Source organism: Littorina saxatilis, linkage group LG12 (assembly GCF_037325665.1).
Source record: "Littorina saxatilis isolate snail1 linkage group LG12, US_GU_Lsax_2.0, whole genome shotgun sequence".
NCBI lineage: Eukaryota > Metazoa > Mollusca > Gastropoda > Littorinimorpha > Littorinidae > Littorina > Littorina saxatilis.
The window spans coordinates 12,845,474-12,862,524 of NC_090256.1; the positions used below are offsets into that span (position 1 = coordinate 12,845,474).

Sequence of the window (17,051 nt, forward strand, 5' to 3'; positions counted from 1 at the left end):
TTTCTTCTTATTATTATTATGGTGAGCTTATATAGCTTTACATATTAATTTCTGCCGTGTGAAATGGAATTTTTTTACAGACAGACAGACAAACAAACATTTTTTACACACACAATATAACGCATTCACATCGACCAGCAAACCTCAAGCCTGTTAGGCGAGCATTCACCTTTCGCGGCCTTTATTCCAAGTCACACGGGTATTTGATGGACATTTTTATCTATGCCTATACAATTTTGCCAGGAAAGACCCTTTTGTCAATTGTGGGATCTTTAACGTGCACACCCCAATATAGTGTACACGAAGGCACCTCGGTTTTTCGTCTCATCCGAAAGACTAGCACTTGAACCCACCATCTAGGTTAGGAAAGGGGGGGAGAAAATAGCGGCCTGACCCAGGGTCGAACACGCAACCTCTCGATTCCGAGCGCAAGTGCGTTACCACTCGGCCACCCAGTCCCATGGGGTTCATGGTCATGGCAACAGCCTTAATAATATTATATCATGTATAATATTACATTTCAGCATATGTGAATTACATGTCATCATACCAAACTGTCATACATTTTTATTCCCACATCATTCTGATTGATCACAACCAAACCTACTATCAGTGGACACATCCAAATACAAGTGCCTGTTCTTGACAACTTGCGACTGATCTAAAAATAAAAACGAAAAGGCTATTCTGCCGGTACCGGCAAAATAACGATATGTTACGGTAGAGGCTATTTTGCCGGTAGAGGCTCTCTCTCTCTCTCTCTCTCTCTCTCTCTCTCTCTCTCTCTCTCTCTCTCTCTCTCTCTCTCTTTCTCTTTCTCTCATTCTTCTACAAACAATTGGAGCGTGCAGGCCATGTCGTACTCCAAGAGGATAACGGGCACTTTTCCGTGACCAGTTCAGAAGGGGAAATCTGCGTGACGCCAATATCCTGTGATTGTACTTTCTACAAGTCCATGTCGCTACCGTGTCGACATATCTTCGCTGTGAGAAAGTTATGCGGTCGTGATTTATTCGACACTGAATTGATTGCCTAGCGGTGGACACTTGAATACTACAAACGCGGCCATTGATTCTTTCAGGCACTTTCTGACATTGTTGAAGAACGACTACCTGTGACAGTCGAAACGACGCCTCGTCCACGCATTGTCACAGCAAACAACCGATACCGGCGAGCCCTCCAGACAACAATTGGCTTCTTTAGCTGCAGAAAACAACTTTGATTTCCAAGAGAAATTGAGCGTGTTAGATTCTGTTGTAAAAATGTGGGGATCTGGAAAACATGTAGCGGTTGTGGAACTAGTGTATGATATGACAGTCGCCCAAAACCCACCACCACCAACAACAACACCACAGTCTGACGAGGAGGGTTCATCCGCACCAAGGCCTACGACGTCTCACGAGGATGGTTCATTTGCACCAAGGCCTACGACGTCTCACGAGGATGGTTCATTTGCACCAAGGCCTACGACGTCTCAAGAGGATGGTTCAGTCGCACCAATGCCTACGACGTCTCATGTAGCGGTTGTGGAACTAGTGTATGATATGACAGCCGCCCCAAACCCACTACCACCAACAACAACACCACAGCCGTCCAACACGTCTACTCGGCTGTACGGTCTTCTCTCCGTACTGTGTGTGCACTATGTGACGATGACTTGTTGAATACTCAATCTATTTCATGTGATTCATGTCTCAGATCCCTCCATCTGCAATACGCTGGAAAACGCTCAAGACCAAAAACCAGGTTCATGGTGCAGGAACTGCTATGAATGACACACACACACACACACACACACACACACACACACACACAAACACACACACACACACACACACACGCATACACATACACACAAATACACTCACACACTCACACACACACACACACAACACACACACACACACACACACACACACACACACACACACACACACACACACACACATAGAGACAGAGAGTCAGCGACAATGATCATAGAGAGAGAGATGTGACGATGACTTGTTGTATATTCAACGTCCGTATATTCAATCTATTTCATGTGATTCATGACACACACATCGAGACTTGTGTATTGCCTTTGTGAGATGGAGAATCCGACTAGACGTTTCACTTTACTAGCTTCAGCAGCGTCCAACCGGCAAAATAGCCTCTACCGTAACATATCGTTATTTTGCCGGTACCGGCAAAATAGCCTGTAGGCTACGTTGCCGGTACCGGCAAAATAGCCATTGCCAAATAAAAACCAGTGCAATTTCCTCGGTCTGGCTTTGCCACGACACTCACGGTTTGGCCTGTAGGTAAAATGTACAATGTATTTTCTGATTTGTGCACAAAAGCTTTTTTCTTTTTTTTAACATAACAATGTTTAATACTTTAATGTCATTGTTTGTTTAAAAGACCATGGTCACATTTGTAAAAAAAATGTTAAATTAGAAAATAAATAACATTTTGGTTCATGATTTTTCCTACACCTGTGCTGAAAAAAAGAAATAAAAATGTCGGTATACAAGTCACTCAAATACAGCAATGCATGAATGGCTCGGTTTGAGTTTGTAGGCGTAGCCTTAAATCTAAATCCTTGTAAAATAAAGTTCAATTCAATTCAATTCAATTCAATTTGTTGCGGTTGACCCTGCACAAATCGACCTATGATGTTTTTGTTCAACAATTTTGCCGTCACCCCTCCCATAGGGTGACGTATTCCACAACTTCCTGTGTTCCTGTGTTGCTCAGTGATTTTGTTAGAATTCAAATTCTTGTGACACACTTCTTCTTGTTCATTTCCTGTGCCTGTGATTTGTTTGAGCACATTGTGAGGTATTTCACCACAGACTACAAACGGCGACTTCCTGTCACGTGTTCGCCCATGAACAAAAATTTCTCCTCCTGCACGCTACTTACCCGTCGCCAAAGACGACCCGCTCGTGCGGCTCGTCAATTACAGACCTTGTTCTTTCTTTTTAATAAGAACCACGTGACACTAGTACGCGCACTTACATCACTATCATTATGCCACTAGACATGAGCCAAGAATGGTAACCACAGCCGTACTGCATCAACACACACACCGTAAACCAGTCATGTACCTCTGGTTCTACCAATCTCTTTTGATACTCACAGGCTTACTGCATCTACACTGACACACAGAGTCAAACCAATGTCATGAACCTCTGGTTTTACCAATCTTTTTTGGTACCCACAGGGTACTGCACACACACCAAACCACTGTCATGTACCTCTGGTTCTACCAATCTTTTTTGGTACCCACAGGCTTACTGCATCAACACACACACCAAACCACTGTCATGTACCTCTTGTTTTACCAATCCTTTTGGTACCCACAGGCTTAGGCTACTGCATCAACACACACACCAAACCAGTCATGTACCTCTGGTTCTGCCAATCTCTTTGGTAACCACAGCCGTATTTGCATCTACACACACACACACACACACCAAACCACTGTACCCACAGCGCACACGTGTGTCTGATTTGGGATTATTTAGTGCGCGAACCAGCGAGTCAATCCTTTGGGATTCCGAGTCCAGTCATGATGAAATTTGCACGCGTGAATCACTTTTCCGTCATGCAGGTGGGCCAGTGCACTATGGTTTTTTTTAATTTGAATGTTTTATTTTGTTTGAATGTTATTTTATGAAAGTAATGAATAAACAATGATAAATGATAGTCACTTTTTGTATTTTGGGTTGCTGGTTTTTGTTTTACGCGACAAAAACAGTCAAAAACAGACAAAACTGGAGTACAGGGGGAAAATAATATTTCAGCAGATATGATTGTCACACTTCTAATTATTGTTATATTTTATCTTTCTGGGTATGCTCTAGGGGATTACGAAGCAGATTTTGATTATTATATTTATATTTGGAGTTAGGGACATTCATTTGTTACTTTAAACTTTAGGGTAACCCCTGCAAAATTTTTGTTTGAAATAACCTGGTTATGACTGTAATACAATGGCAACAAAATCCTTTCGCAATCCCCCAGAATGTGATATTCTGCACAAACTGCACAAAAAATTATTGCTCTAGCTAAATTACAGCCAGAGAAATCGCAACACCACAGATGCAACTGCCGCAAAAATGGCCGACATGAGAAAAACGACGTTGAAGATAAACTATTCAAATATTGTCTTTATTGACACATAAATATGACACTTTAGACAAAAACACAGACACACATGCATTTTAGGTATGTTATGTTATCTGCAAAAAAAATTAAAAAAGGGTTTTGATCAATTTGTCCATTTTGCACTGGCCCACCTCCCCTTAAATGAATTTCATGTATATCACTGGTCTTTATTTACTTCTGTAACGCGCTACTGTATCGAAATCAGTGTTCAGTTCTTTTACTGTTCACATCTGCAGACAGCGTTCAATCCACAGGGGCTCAAAAATATGCCGTGCACGCGGGTTCAATATGGTTGGCAGTGTGTGTGTGTGTGTGTGTGTGTGTGTGTGTGTGTGTGTGTGTGTGTGCGCGCGCGCGTTCGTGTAATTGTATGTCAGTGTTTCTGTGCGTGTGTTTGTGTGTGTGTGCTTATCCGACGTACTGCTGCAGTCAGTTTTATCATTCACATTCCGTTCTCGCTCCTTTGTTGTTGCAGCTGTTGATGGTGATGATGGCTGTGTTGTTTTTGCTTCTGTCGACGTGAACTGACGCTCAAATGAACCTTTTGAATTATTTGGGATTTTTGTTTACAAAGGACTTTCCCCTTGTCTCCTTAGTGCCCATAATTATGTATTCAGTTTTGTTTATGTTGATGTTGCCTTTGTTGTCGTTTTCAAAGCTGGATATGTCGTTGTTGCTGCCCCTGACACTTGAATGAACAGCCGTGGAAATGTATTCTGGGTTCTGGATTGGTTTTAATTATTCATTTATTTATGTACTTCTCCTTTTCTTTTCTTTGTTTACATGGTACTTCCCCTTGATGTCCTCGGTGTTGTTACATCTTTAGTATTGTTGTTGGTGTTGCATGTTTTGTACGTGTCCAAGTGTCAGTTGATGTTGCGGATGGTCAGCAGTATCCCTCCTGGTCTGTCACTGCTTTTGCTGTTGTGAGAGTGGTCGCGATGTATTCTGGAAAACAAACCAGTCAAACGGTGAACAACTAAACTATCCATTCGTTAACAGTTTTGAACAGACTGAAATGAAACATATCACAATTCACAAACTCGATGTTTATATAGCACGTTTTCTTATCTGCAGACAGTGAATTCGTCAATTTTCATGACAGGGCGACACACAACAAAAACCGCTGTCTTTCAGCAAGTATGTTGCGTATTTTGTTGAATGTTGATGTGAATAGTTAGAACCACAGGAGTTTGTATCAAAGCGCCGCTCGATGATTATTTACTCCTTCATTCCTACAGTCTCCTTACTACTACTATTCCATTCTGTTTTAAATCAGTTTTTTGCTGATGACACCCAGCTGGATAAACACAGTCCCCCTGCAGAGACACATTCCGCCATCCATACCATTCAGACATGCATCACTGATGTTAAATCTTGGATGGTCGATAACAAACTTAGCTGAATGATGATAAGACTGAAGTCTTACTGTGCAAAAAGAAGAACACTACATTTCCCTCTCCCCAACCTGTTTCTGTTCAAGTAGGCAACACCGACATTCTTTTCTCACCATCAGCTAGAAACCTTGGATTCAACCTTTCATCTGACATGACCCTTAACAAATATATATCTTTAGTCTGTAGAGCAGCTTATTTTGAGCTTCGTAAGATCGGCACCATTCGCTACACACTCTCCTCTCAAACAACTAACACTCTTGTCTGTGCCTTTGTTCTTTCTAAACTTGACTACTGCAACTCTCTTCTCTCTGGCTGTCCTCTGTACCTCCTGCGTAAACTACAAAAAGTCTGACTCGGCAGCACGCCTCATTCTCAAAGCACGAAAACAAGATAACTCAACACCACTTCTTCGCACACGGCACTGATTACCTATTCAAGCCCGCATTGACTACAAACTGTCCACCCTCTGCTTTAACTTCTTTTCTGGCTCGTCTCCTGCTTACTTCTCTGAACTCCTCACCGTCTATTCTCCAGCAAGACAACTCCGTGCCTCTTCTGACTGTCTCATCCTTACCATTCCACACACCAAAACCAAAACATACGGACAACGCACTTTTACTTTCTGCGCACCCACACAATGGAATTCTCTCCCCTTTCACATCCGCCACTCAGTCACCCCAAGCATTCAAACGAGCATTTAAAACACACTTCTTCAAGAAATACAACCCCTGATTTTGTTTTTCTCAGTCCATCAGTAGGCTACATGTAGTGTATTTCTTGTTTTAGTGATAATGTGATCATTTATATAAACATCTAGGGCTGTTTTTAGTATTGTTGATAACATGTTCTGTTTGATTTTGGGTATTCAACTGGTATTTCCTTGTTTTCACTACCTATTTTATTCATGTTTTTATCACTTAGTTAGTGGAAGAATTTTTTGTAATGTATGTTTGATGGTGTGTGCTTTTACTTAAGCGTTGTTGACTATGAATGTAGATGTAAATGCTTGTATAACTGTGTTTTAATTTTAGATGTGTCAAGCGCAAAGAGCATAATATGTAAAGTAATGATGTTGCGCTATATAAATGCTCATTTATTATTATTATTATTATTATTATTATTTAAGTTATTGATACATCCCAGTGCACTAAGGGATTTATAGAGCAAATCGAGAAAATTCATTATTGAACGAAGCGCATAGCGCTGAGTTCAATAATTATTTTCGAGATTTGCTCTATAAATCCCTTAGTGCACTGGGATTGTTTCAATAACGATATTGTCAGAACCGCCATAGAAAAAAGAAAATTCCAAGCGCACATTTTGCAACGCGCATTTGAATAGGCATAACTGTGTGGTCAGGTCGTGTACAGTAAAGATCTACTTTTGTGTGGGGTGTCTCAAGTGTGTCGTGCTTTCGTCACACGCATTTTAATTTCTGTTGGTAAATTCCAGTGTAGCGTTAATCTGAACAGTGATGATCTTTCAGAGAGACCTCATTTGAACTCGGAGAAAGGGCTGTGCTCTTCATTATTTGCGATTCGAAACCTCCAGTCGAGCTTCGACGGATTGACTGTGCGGAGTGACTACCCTTGAATTGACTCGAAGCCGCGGGACTCGACGGTTCGCACATTTTCAAAACAAATGTGGCATAATTCTCGTGTTGTCTCTTCACTCATCGGGGAGTCTGATACTAAATATGAACGGTAAGAATGCTCTGAACCCTACACGTATTATATCCCCATCGTTTTTTCGTTCACATTTGCCCAACATGTTAATTTGCTGAGCGGGGTTTATGTCGTCTGCTAGGGCAATCAAACCACTGCATGCAGTCTGCACTGACGGAGTCTGCGCGCACGAGGCACGCTGGTAATAAGTCTTATAATGGTAAGAACGTTCTGAACCCTACACGTTTTCGATTACGATTGTTCTTGCCTTGAAATAATAATTCGGAAACCATTCATTTACTGAACTGATGCAGTCGTATTTCAGTGTAGTCAGTGCGGCTACGTATGACAGAGTCGATCGAGTCAGTCTTCCAAACTGGTCTAGCTGGTACGTTATCGGAATAACACTTGTGTTTTCTGCTAGCGGGTGGGAATTTTATATTAACTCATCATTTGGTAATGTGGATGATAAGCTACATGCCACTAACACGATGAGAAGAATCTATGCAAGTCGGCGAGAATTAGATGAAACACAGCGGCTTGTATTTTTAGATCAGTGGCAGCCGCACTGTGGCACAGGCACATGCAATCTGTCAGAAAAAACCCACTTCTGCTTTAATTGAGAAGCAGGGAATTTATGGTCATTTGGTATTGTGGAAAATATAAGCTACATGTCAGTAATTAATTCTGAGGATGAGAGCACAGTCTTGCTTAGGTAAAGGGCGTAAGAATACGCTCTGTGGAAAAGTTAGCGCACTCCAAGAGTGCGCTAACAGTTTTAGCGCATCGCCATTAGCCAATCAACTGGTTCACATCAGTCATGTGACACCAGTACTTACTGACAATTATTATTATTATTATTATTATTATTATTATTATTCACTAGGTAAATAGTAGTAGTAAGGGTAAGCATGCAGGAGTAAATAATGATCGCCCGGCGGTTGGATACAAGCTCCTGTGGTTAGAACGTTCAGTTTACTGCATGACTGAATTTACCTGATTTACAAATATGCAGTTTAACGGTTTTGGGAGTGGTTACAAACGACACCTCTGTCTGCTTGCATTACTCCCTCTACCCCCAGATTTCTTGTGCAATTTATAACTATTCTAACCATGGAAACAAGCTACCATCAGTCGGAATACAGTGGTACCTCCCCTAACGACCCCTCTACTTTACGGCTCCCTCTATATAACGACCCAAAAGGACTGTGATCATGCAAACATCAAATAATTATGTCATTACTTTACCTGCGCCGAAGAACTGTGCTGACCGAGACCATTGCTATATGGGGCAGGGTTTCCCCATATGTTGTTGCCCCGGTGACATGCTTCTGTTTTCACGTCTGCTTCCTTCTGTCCCGTCGTGGGAAGTCTGGATTGCTGCTGCTGCTGCTGCTGCTGTTTCTGCTGGTGGTGGTTGTAGTGAGGAGGCTGCTGCTGGTGATGGGGGTCGTTGTGCTGATGCTGGTGTTCTTGTAGCTGCCCTACAGTCGAGGTTATGTTCGCCTGTGGAAAACAATATCTTACTTTAGGTTTAGCTTTTAAGTTGGATGCGACCTTAGGGGCAGTACACACTCGTGACATGTATTTAACTTCTTCTTTTTAAAGGCCAACATCGGCGCGCGGCAGACTGATGCAGCTTTAGTTTCTCGTGCTTTCAACGCTAAATAGCTCTGTGGCCTTCTGCTGTAGGTTTGGTCTCCTGGTGACGGCTGTTCGCCTTTTAGCTTAGGCCCGCAACGTACATTGTGACGATATAGCTATAACACAAAATCACCGCGAGACAAAGAAATAAGCAAAAGTGGTCGATTGAAATGTGTCGTGTTTCTTTTGACGAACAGCGTGGATCTTAAGCTGAACCAGGGAAAACCAGGGACCAGGGGGAAAAAATCACACCAAGCATGAATATACATGTGTCAACCGACGAAATATATGTGACCAAGAGACTTTGATTGAATGCATGACCACACCACAGAATACATATATATAGAATTTCTATTCTGTGGACCACACTGAATCCGCTATCCCTACAAACACGCAGACTGAATCTACCCGCGCTCGTTCCCTACTTCTGTCTCTGTTTAACTAAGCGACACAACCTCCCCCAAAACACACGCATTCCCGTTATGACTGCCAGGTCAATGAGGAAGTTACGGGATTGCCGAACGAGGTCCCGTAAACGAACTCAACAGGGAATGCGCACACAGGAAGGAAGGAAGGGAGGAGGAAGAGGTGTACAATTAAGCTCTCTTGGTCGTTAAAAAACAAACTGTTATAAAAATTACGGAACAAACTACAGCCATTTATATACATATATATGTAGGTTGAAACTTCCTCCACCCACACCCCTGCTGACCCCCTACTACGCGTTCATGGCGTGTGAGCAAACCTCGTAGCTCTGTGATCCCGCAACCTCTGTAAACGAAAGCACCTGAGGAGTACCGACACGCATGAACTGCTGGTTGAGGCGCTGCAGCCTGGCGATGAGGTCCTGGTTGCGACGCCTTTCCTCCTGGTGCTGCTTGTGGATGGCCTCCAGCTCGGCCAGCAGCGCCTGCTTCTCCTTCTCCAGGGCCGGCAGGGCCAGCTGCACGCGGCTCAACACCGCGTTGGCTTCTTGGTCTGTGCGCTTCAGGCTCCACACTGCAACCGTCAGGGGGGGGGGGGGGGGGGTATTTACTGAATTCTTCTTTTTCTTCTTAATCGTCTCCTTCTTCTTCTTTGATCAATTGTTCTTTTTCTTCCTCGATCTTTACTAACCTCCTTCATTATTTACTAAATTCTTCTCCTTCACTTCTTCTCCTTCGTCTTCTGCGTTCATGGGCTAAAACGCCCACGTACTCTCGTGGGATATTACGTGTCAGGCCGTTTTTTTACTCCGCCATTTAGGAAGCCATACGCCGATTTTGGAGGATGCATGCTTGATATTTTCGTGTTTCTGTCACTTCTTCTTCCTTTTCTTCTGCGTTCTGCAAAAGCTTCCACGTAAACTCGTGTGTGGTTTTTTTGCACCAGTGGGATTTGACATGTATGGCCATTTTTCACACGCCATTTAGGAAGCCAGAGGCCGATTTTGGAGGATGCTTGGTAATTTCGTGTTTCTATAACCAATCTCTGGCATGGATTTCAGGATCCTTACCGTGCTCATGTAGTTTTGTGCTTGTGTGTACACATGAAGGGGGATAAGGCACTAGCAGATCTGCACACACATTGACCTGGGAGATTCTCCACCCTAACCCACCAAGCGCGACCGGGATTCGAACACTTAACTTCCTGCATCGGAGGCAGTCGTCTTATTCACTAGGCCATTGCGCCCGTCTTACTTTACTGAATTCACTCCTGTGACCGGTACAGTGGCCTAGGTTATAGCGTTACAGTCCACTGTTTTCATTATTCATCATTTCACAGATCTCACCCCTTGCACGTGCTGTTATCCCAAGGGGCGTCATGAAAAGGTAACATTTAACAGCTGATAATGACTGCCGCTTCCGCACATTGAAGATGTATTCTAAAGATCGTATAAAGCCTGTAAAGCCTGAACTGTATGGGTGATTACGTACTTACTTTCAGACTTGTACTTTCGTCGAATCTGGAGAAACTTCCTGTACATCTTTTTCAGGGCGTTCTTGTGTCGCTTATCCTGGTTGGTCACTTGAACACATTTTTCTGTGTTGGCAGTTGTCTCTTCCTTCGTCTCATTGGCCTTTTGGGAGACCTGTTCTTCAATGCTGACGTGTTCCTTCTTTTGATTGGCTATATCTCTAGCAGCTTCTGAAGTAACGGTGTCCCTGGTCTCCTCGATGTTGGCTTCGATTCGCGTGGCCTCAGTTCTTGTGGCTTCTGTTGTGGGTGTGCGTGGTTCGTTCCTTGCGCGTTGTTCTCTAGACAAATGATAGTTCGCTTCCTTATCTCCATCGCCGAGTTGAGTGTCCGAAGTTTTGTAGCTCACCGTTTCTTGTGGTTTTTGGTCTAAGCGAGACTGGGCTCCTTCATCTTTCAGTTCCAGCTGAAAAACTCGTGCAATCCACCGACGCAAGTGGTAGCTTGAAAATTGCACTGAAAATTAGAAGCAGGATATGGTTGAACATTGACCTAACTTAATCACATTTTTTTTCAAGTAAATAATACTGTATCTAATATTGAAAGTCAATATTGCAGATCTTCGGAATGTCCTTAACGAATACTATGAAAGCCCTACAGAAATATAAATAATTCATATTTGACATTAAATATGAAGCTACTTTTATTACATACAACACGCATTATCAAGTTACCAACAAGCAAACAAATAAACATAGTAGAATGGGTAACGGCTTCCACGTAAAGACTACTCACCAAAACGATCTGATTGCACAGATTAGATTGCTGACGCTTCTGACTGAAAAATACTACATTAATTTTATATAAAACCATGTTACCTTGCAGTCCAAGAATCACAAGGCAGACGGAGAAAGCGACAAGTATTCCCTGGAACACTAGTCTCTGCAAAGAAAAGACAATCGAGGCTTACATTGTAATCTTGGTGTACCTGGTAAAATACTGCTAAAGTAGTCTTTTCTACACAGCGTTACGCTCATAAGATAATTTGCCTATGTCATTTTTTTATGTTTTTAGAAAAACGCAAAAAAGTTTCTTTGGTTTCTGAACAATCTGCCTTTCTCATTTTAGTTATTAGTTGCAAACTGCCTATCTCAAGCGGTGACAGCTGGATAAACGTCAGATAAAGAGCTGACAGCAACATTTCCATCAGCAAAACTGCATAACAACCCACAACGAGCTTTTCATACTTTCACATTCTCAAAACGTATTCCTGTATCATAAAGAACAAGTGCCTAACTCAAGAAACAAGATCGGTAGTTTTGCTTACGTTACCGTGGCAATGGTTTCCGATGGTCTGAAAGTTTGCGCTCTCTAACACATGATAGTTACCTTTCCAGTAGCTTCCCCTGTAGTTTCACTTCAAAAATGTCTAACACTGAGATAGGCTAGGTATTTTTCTTATGAGCATGACGACAGAATGTTCCAATGTTGTAATGGCAAGGGCTACGCATGGACAATTTTGAGTTCAACGGCACAATATGCAGATTATCCACACTTTCAATGAGAAGTAGATAGCCAGAGTAGGCTGTGCCTTAACAAAACTGAAGAAAAAACAAGTTCCAACTGTCAACATTCTTTAGATCATTCGGGAAATGTTGCGAGCATTCTGTGCTTGCACAGCGTTCTAATATTTAATGTGAAAAAAGAACTTTGGGGTAACACAAAGCTAAAATTCTGAACATACCCCCCAGAACATACAATGTTTTTCAGCTGTTTATCAATTTGTTAACTTTCCAGCAGAACATAATTACGCTTTCCAGTGTCTACCAAAATGTCTACCAAAATGTTTAAGTTTAATACCAGCAGAATGTACGATGATGTCAAGATGACCATTCTTCGTTCAGTGTGTGACGTCACTTCTACGGGGCTATTTTTAGCAGAATGTTCGATGATGTCAAGATGACCATTCTTCGTTCAGTGTGTGACATCACTTCTACGGGGCTATTTTTAGCAGAATGTACGATGATGTCAAGATGACCATTATCTTCGTTCAGTGTGTGACGTCATTTCTACGGGGCTATTTTTAGCTGTCTTCTCAACATCTGAACTTACCCACAACACGTGCAGAATGTTCCAGCTGTCGAGAGAGGCTGACCACAACGGGAGCAAACAAGACAAGAGAACCACGCACACCACAAAGACCACCACCAGTATCTCAGTTCTGCTCAGACCATCTTCCTCCTTTTCCGCATCTCCGTCTGTGTCGCTGAAAATGGCAAATAGACGAACTCCGGAAATAAGTCTGTTGGGTTTGTGTCGGTTGTGAAAGAGTGAATACTCTTGCTTTTAGTGAAGCAAGCTTTCCACACGTGCTCCTTGTCCACGTCAGTGTTTTGTGGGCACTGCCCTCGCTATAGTGACTGGCCTATAATGTCACGTGGGAAAGTTTGATTCAGGCTAAAAGCAAGAGTAATCACTCTTTCACAACCCATACAAAACCGACAGTTATTTCCGAACATCGTCTATTAATCAGAAACAGTGTCATTGGTGATTATAGATTCTGTGGATTTCATGTGGTCCACTTTACTGGTTGTTTTGAATCATTAATGTCCATGTTTCTTCGGTCATCCTCTCTCTCTCCCACCCTCTCTCCCACCCCCCTCTCTCTCTCTCTCTCTCTCTCTCTCTCTCTCTCTCTCTCTCTCTCTCTCTCTCTCTCCCACTCCCTCTCTCCCATCTCCCTCTCTCTCTCTCCCACCCCCTCTCTCTCTCTCCCACCCCCTCCCTCTCTCTCCCACCCCCTCTCTCTCTTTCTATCTCCCACCCCCTCTCTCTCTCTCTCTCTCTCTCTCCCACCCCCTCTCTCTCTCACCCTCTCTCTCTCTCCCGCCCTCTCTCACTCTATATCTCTCCCACCCCCCCCCTCGATCTCTCTCCCACCCCCTCTCACCCACCCACCCCCTCTCTTTCTCTCTCCCACCCCTCTCTCTCTCTCTCTCCCACCCTCTCTCTCTCTCTACCTCTCTCTCTTTCCCACCCCCCCTCTCTCTCTCCCACCCCCTCTCTCTCCCACCCTCTCTCTCTCTCTCTCTCCCACCCACTCTCTCTCTCCCACCCTCTCTCTCTCTCTCTCTCCCACCCCACTACCTCTCTCTCTCTCTCCCACCCCACTACCTCTCTCTCTCTCTCTTTCCCTCTCTCTCTCTCCCTCCCTCCCTCCCTCCCTTCCTCTCTCTCTCTCTCTCTCTCTCTCTCTTTCTCTGTTTCTCTCTCTCTGTCTGTCTCTCTGTCTCTCTCTGTCTCTCTCTCTGTCTCTCTGTCTCTCTCTCTCTCTCTGTCTCTCTCTCTCTCTCTCTCTCTCTCTCTCTCTTTTTTTTTTTCCCCCTGAAGGGGGGGGGGGGGGCCGGGCCCCCTTAGTCCCCCCCCCCCCCTAAATCCGCCACTGCATCACTTTCACATTTTGTACTTCAAATCTTGTTAAAAACGAACTTTACACTCGTACATGGCATATTCACTATTAACACGTACATGCACTGTTTCCTTGTACCTTATCTGTTGTTCTGTGATGCGGCTGGATGTGTTTTTCTTGGCTGTATGCCTCCTGGGCGAAGCGTTGGTGTTTGAGTTCAGAGAAATGGGAAAGTCCTCGTTGTCCTCGTTGGTGTTAGTGTTTCTGTCATGGTCAGAAGTAGTCGGGTTGTTCTCGGTTTCATCTGTTTGCTTTGCAGTTGTGTCCGTCGTCTTCTTCCCTTTTCCTTTGTCTCTCGCTATAGACACTTGTAATTAAACGTCGAATAGAGAGAATGATCGAGAAAACTATAATAATATTAATAATAATAATAATAATAATAATAATAATAATGATAATTGTCAGTAAGTACTGGTGTCACATGACTGATGTGAACCAGTTGATTGGCTAATGGCGATGCGCTAAAACTGTTAGCGCACTCTTGGAGTGCGCTAACTTTTCCACAGAGCGTATTCTTACGCCCTTTACCTAAGCAAGACTGTGCTCTCATCCTCAGAATTAATTACTGACATGTAGCTTATATTCTCCACAATACCAAATGACCATAAATTCCCTACTTCTCAATTAAAGCAGAAGTGGTTTTTTTTCTGACAGATTGCATGTGCCTGTGCCACAGTGCGGCTGCCACTGATCTAAAAATAGAAGCCGCTGGGTTTCATCTAATTCTCGCCGACTTGCATAGATTCTTCTCATCGTGTTAGTGGCATGTAGCTTATCATCCACATTACCAAATGATGAGTTAATATAAAATTCCCACCCGCTAGCAGAAAACACAAGTGTTATTCCGATAACGTACCAGCTAGACCAGTTTGGAAGACTGACTGAAGTGACTCGATCGACTCTGTCATACGTAGCCGCACTGACTACACTGAAATACGACTGCATCAGTTCAGTAAATGAATGGTTTCCGAATTATTATTTCAAGGCAAGAACAATCGTAATCGAAAACGTGTAGGGTTCAGAACGTTCTTACCATTATAAGACTTATTACCAGCGTGCCTCGTGCGTGCAGACTCAGTCAGTGCAGACTGCATGCAGTGGTTTGATTGCCCTAGCAGACGACATAAACCCCGCTCAGCAAATTAACATGTTGGGCAAATGTGAACGAAAAAACGATGGGGATATAATACGTGTAGGGTTCAGAGCATTCTTACCGTTCATATTTAGTATCAGACTCCCCGATGAATGAAGATACAACACGAAAATATGCCACATTTGTTTTGAAAATGTGCGAACCGTCGAGTCCCGCGGCTTCGAGTCAATTCAAGGGGAGTCACTCCGCACAGTCAATCCGTCGAAGCTCGACTGGAGGTTTCGAATCGCAAATAATGAAGAGCACAGCCCTTTCTCCGAGTTCAAATGAGGTCTCTCTGAAAGATCATCACTGTTCAGATTAACGCTACACTGGAATTTACCAACAGAAATTAAAATGCGTGTGACGAAAGCACGACACACTTGAGACACCCCACACAAAAGTAGATCTTTACTGTACACGACCTGACCACACAGTTATGCCTATTCAAATGCGCGTTGCAAAATGTGCGCTTGGAATCTTCTTTTTTCTATGGCGGTACTGACAATATCGTTATTGAAACAATCCCAGTGCACTAAGGGATTTATAGAGCAAATCTCGAAAATAATTATTGAACTCAGCGCTATGCGCTTCGTTCAATAATGAATTTTCTCGATTTGCTCTATAAATCCCTTAGTGCACTGGGATGTCTCAATAACTTAAATAATAATAATAATAATAATAATAATAATAATAATAATAATAATAATAACTGGACATTTTTAAGTGCCTAACCTATGGGTCTATGGGTCTTTCCTGGCAAAATTGTATAGGCATAGATAAAAATGTCCACCAAAATACCCGTGTGACTTGGAATAATAGGCCGTGAAAAGTAGGATATGCGCCGAACCTACATAAAACAAATTAATCATACAGACACAAATCACCACATGTACATAAACAGACACACAAACGCACAGAACGGCGAATTAATACATCTATAACAGACTGATAGGTAGTGTTACTTGTACACACATACACACGTGCTTGATATCTCTCTCTCTCTCTCTCTCTCTCTCTCTCTCTCTCTCTCTCTCTCTCTCTCTCTCTCTCTCTCTCTCTCTCTCTCTCTCTCTCTCTCTCTCTCTCTCTGATTTAAATCTACTTCTCTGTCAATCTCCTTTTGTACGGTTTCCATGGGTGTACTCCTACCCATTCCCACACAACCACCCACCCCACACACATCCCTCCTTTACGCCACATATACCCGTCACAAGCGATTTGAATCTTCTTTTTTTGAGAAAGAGTTATGAACACCCATTCATAAAGGCTGGTCAGTGAGTGAAAGTTGAGCTTTATAAATACAATGCCCTTCGCCTGTCAATCACGTGGCTTACCAGATGGACCGTCCACTTCAGCGGACCTCTGGGTGGTCAGCCCAGGTGGCCGCATCTGTCCACACCCTTCGTCGTCACTGCGTCGGTTCTGTGGCGGAGTTTGTCGCTCCTCAGTCGTCGCTGTAGTCTCTGGCTCGTTCTCCGTCACATCCTGACATCTCCAGCGCCCGCGTCTAAAATGGGTGACGTTGACGACATTGTTTGGGCCATCAGGATGCCCGAACGTCTTGGCCACAGGAACATTGACCATCCTGATCATTCTAGGTATGGTTGTGAAGAAGAACAAATCAAAATGGCATTCATCCTTGCCAGCTTGTTCAGACTATCAAAGATGACGCATTGTTCCATGACGTCACAGCA

The 17,051-nt window shown here is 43.2% G+C and overlaps 1 protein-coding gene across 3 annotated transcripts; it reads right to left on the bottom strand.

Moving 5' to 3' along the window:
* Positions 1-4,862: 4,862 nt before the first annotated feature.
* Positions 4,863-17,018, bottom strand: LOC138981270 (adenylate cyclase, terminal-differentiation specific-like). 3 transcript variants are annotated; one of them, XM_070354115.1, is made up of 8 exons: positions 16,692-17,018; positions 14,301-14,520; positions 12,866-13,019; positions 11,632-11,695; positions 10,778-11,269; positions 9,603-9,856; positions 8,462-8,719; positions 4,863-5,100 (listed from the first exon to the last, which is right to left on the bottom strand). In XM_070354115.1, exons 1-8 carry the CDS (start codon positions 16,948-16,950, stop codon positions 5,062-5,064), a joined length of 1,740 nt encoding a protein of 579 aa, XP_070210216.1. In that variant the 5' UTR covers positions 16,951-17,018; the 3' UTR covers positions 4,863-5,061. The 3 variants fall into 3 exon arrangements, with proteins under 3 accessions (XP_070210216.1, XP_070210217.1, XP_070210215.1); XM_070354116.1 differs by having other exon boundaries at positions 9,660-9,856; positions 14,301-14,529; XM_070354114.1 differs by having other exon boundaries at positions 14,301-14,529.
* Positions 17,019-17,051: the final 33 nt, after the last annotated feature.

What these genes read in the sequence shown, in the direction of transcription:
- LOC138981270 (XM_070354114.1), bottom strand. Translation starts at nt 16,950, where the DNA reads ATGATCAGGATGGTCAATGTTCCTGTGGCCAAGACGTTCGGGCATCCT. An exon ending in ATCACAGAACAACAGATAAG is followed by an intron (nt 13,020 to 14,300) that starts GTACAAGGAAAC and finishes TGCCATTTTCAG; the next exon opens with CGACACAGACGGAGATGCGG. An exon ending in TGTGATTCTTGGACTGCAAG is followed by an intron (nt 11,270 to 11,631) that starts GTAACATGGTTT and finishes TCTAATTTTCAG; the next exon opens with TGCAATTTTCAAGCTACCAC.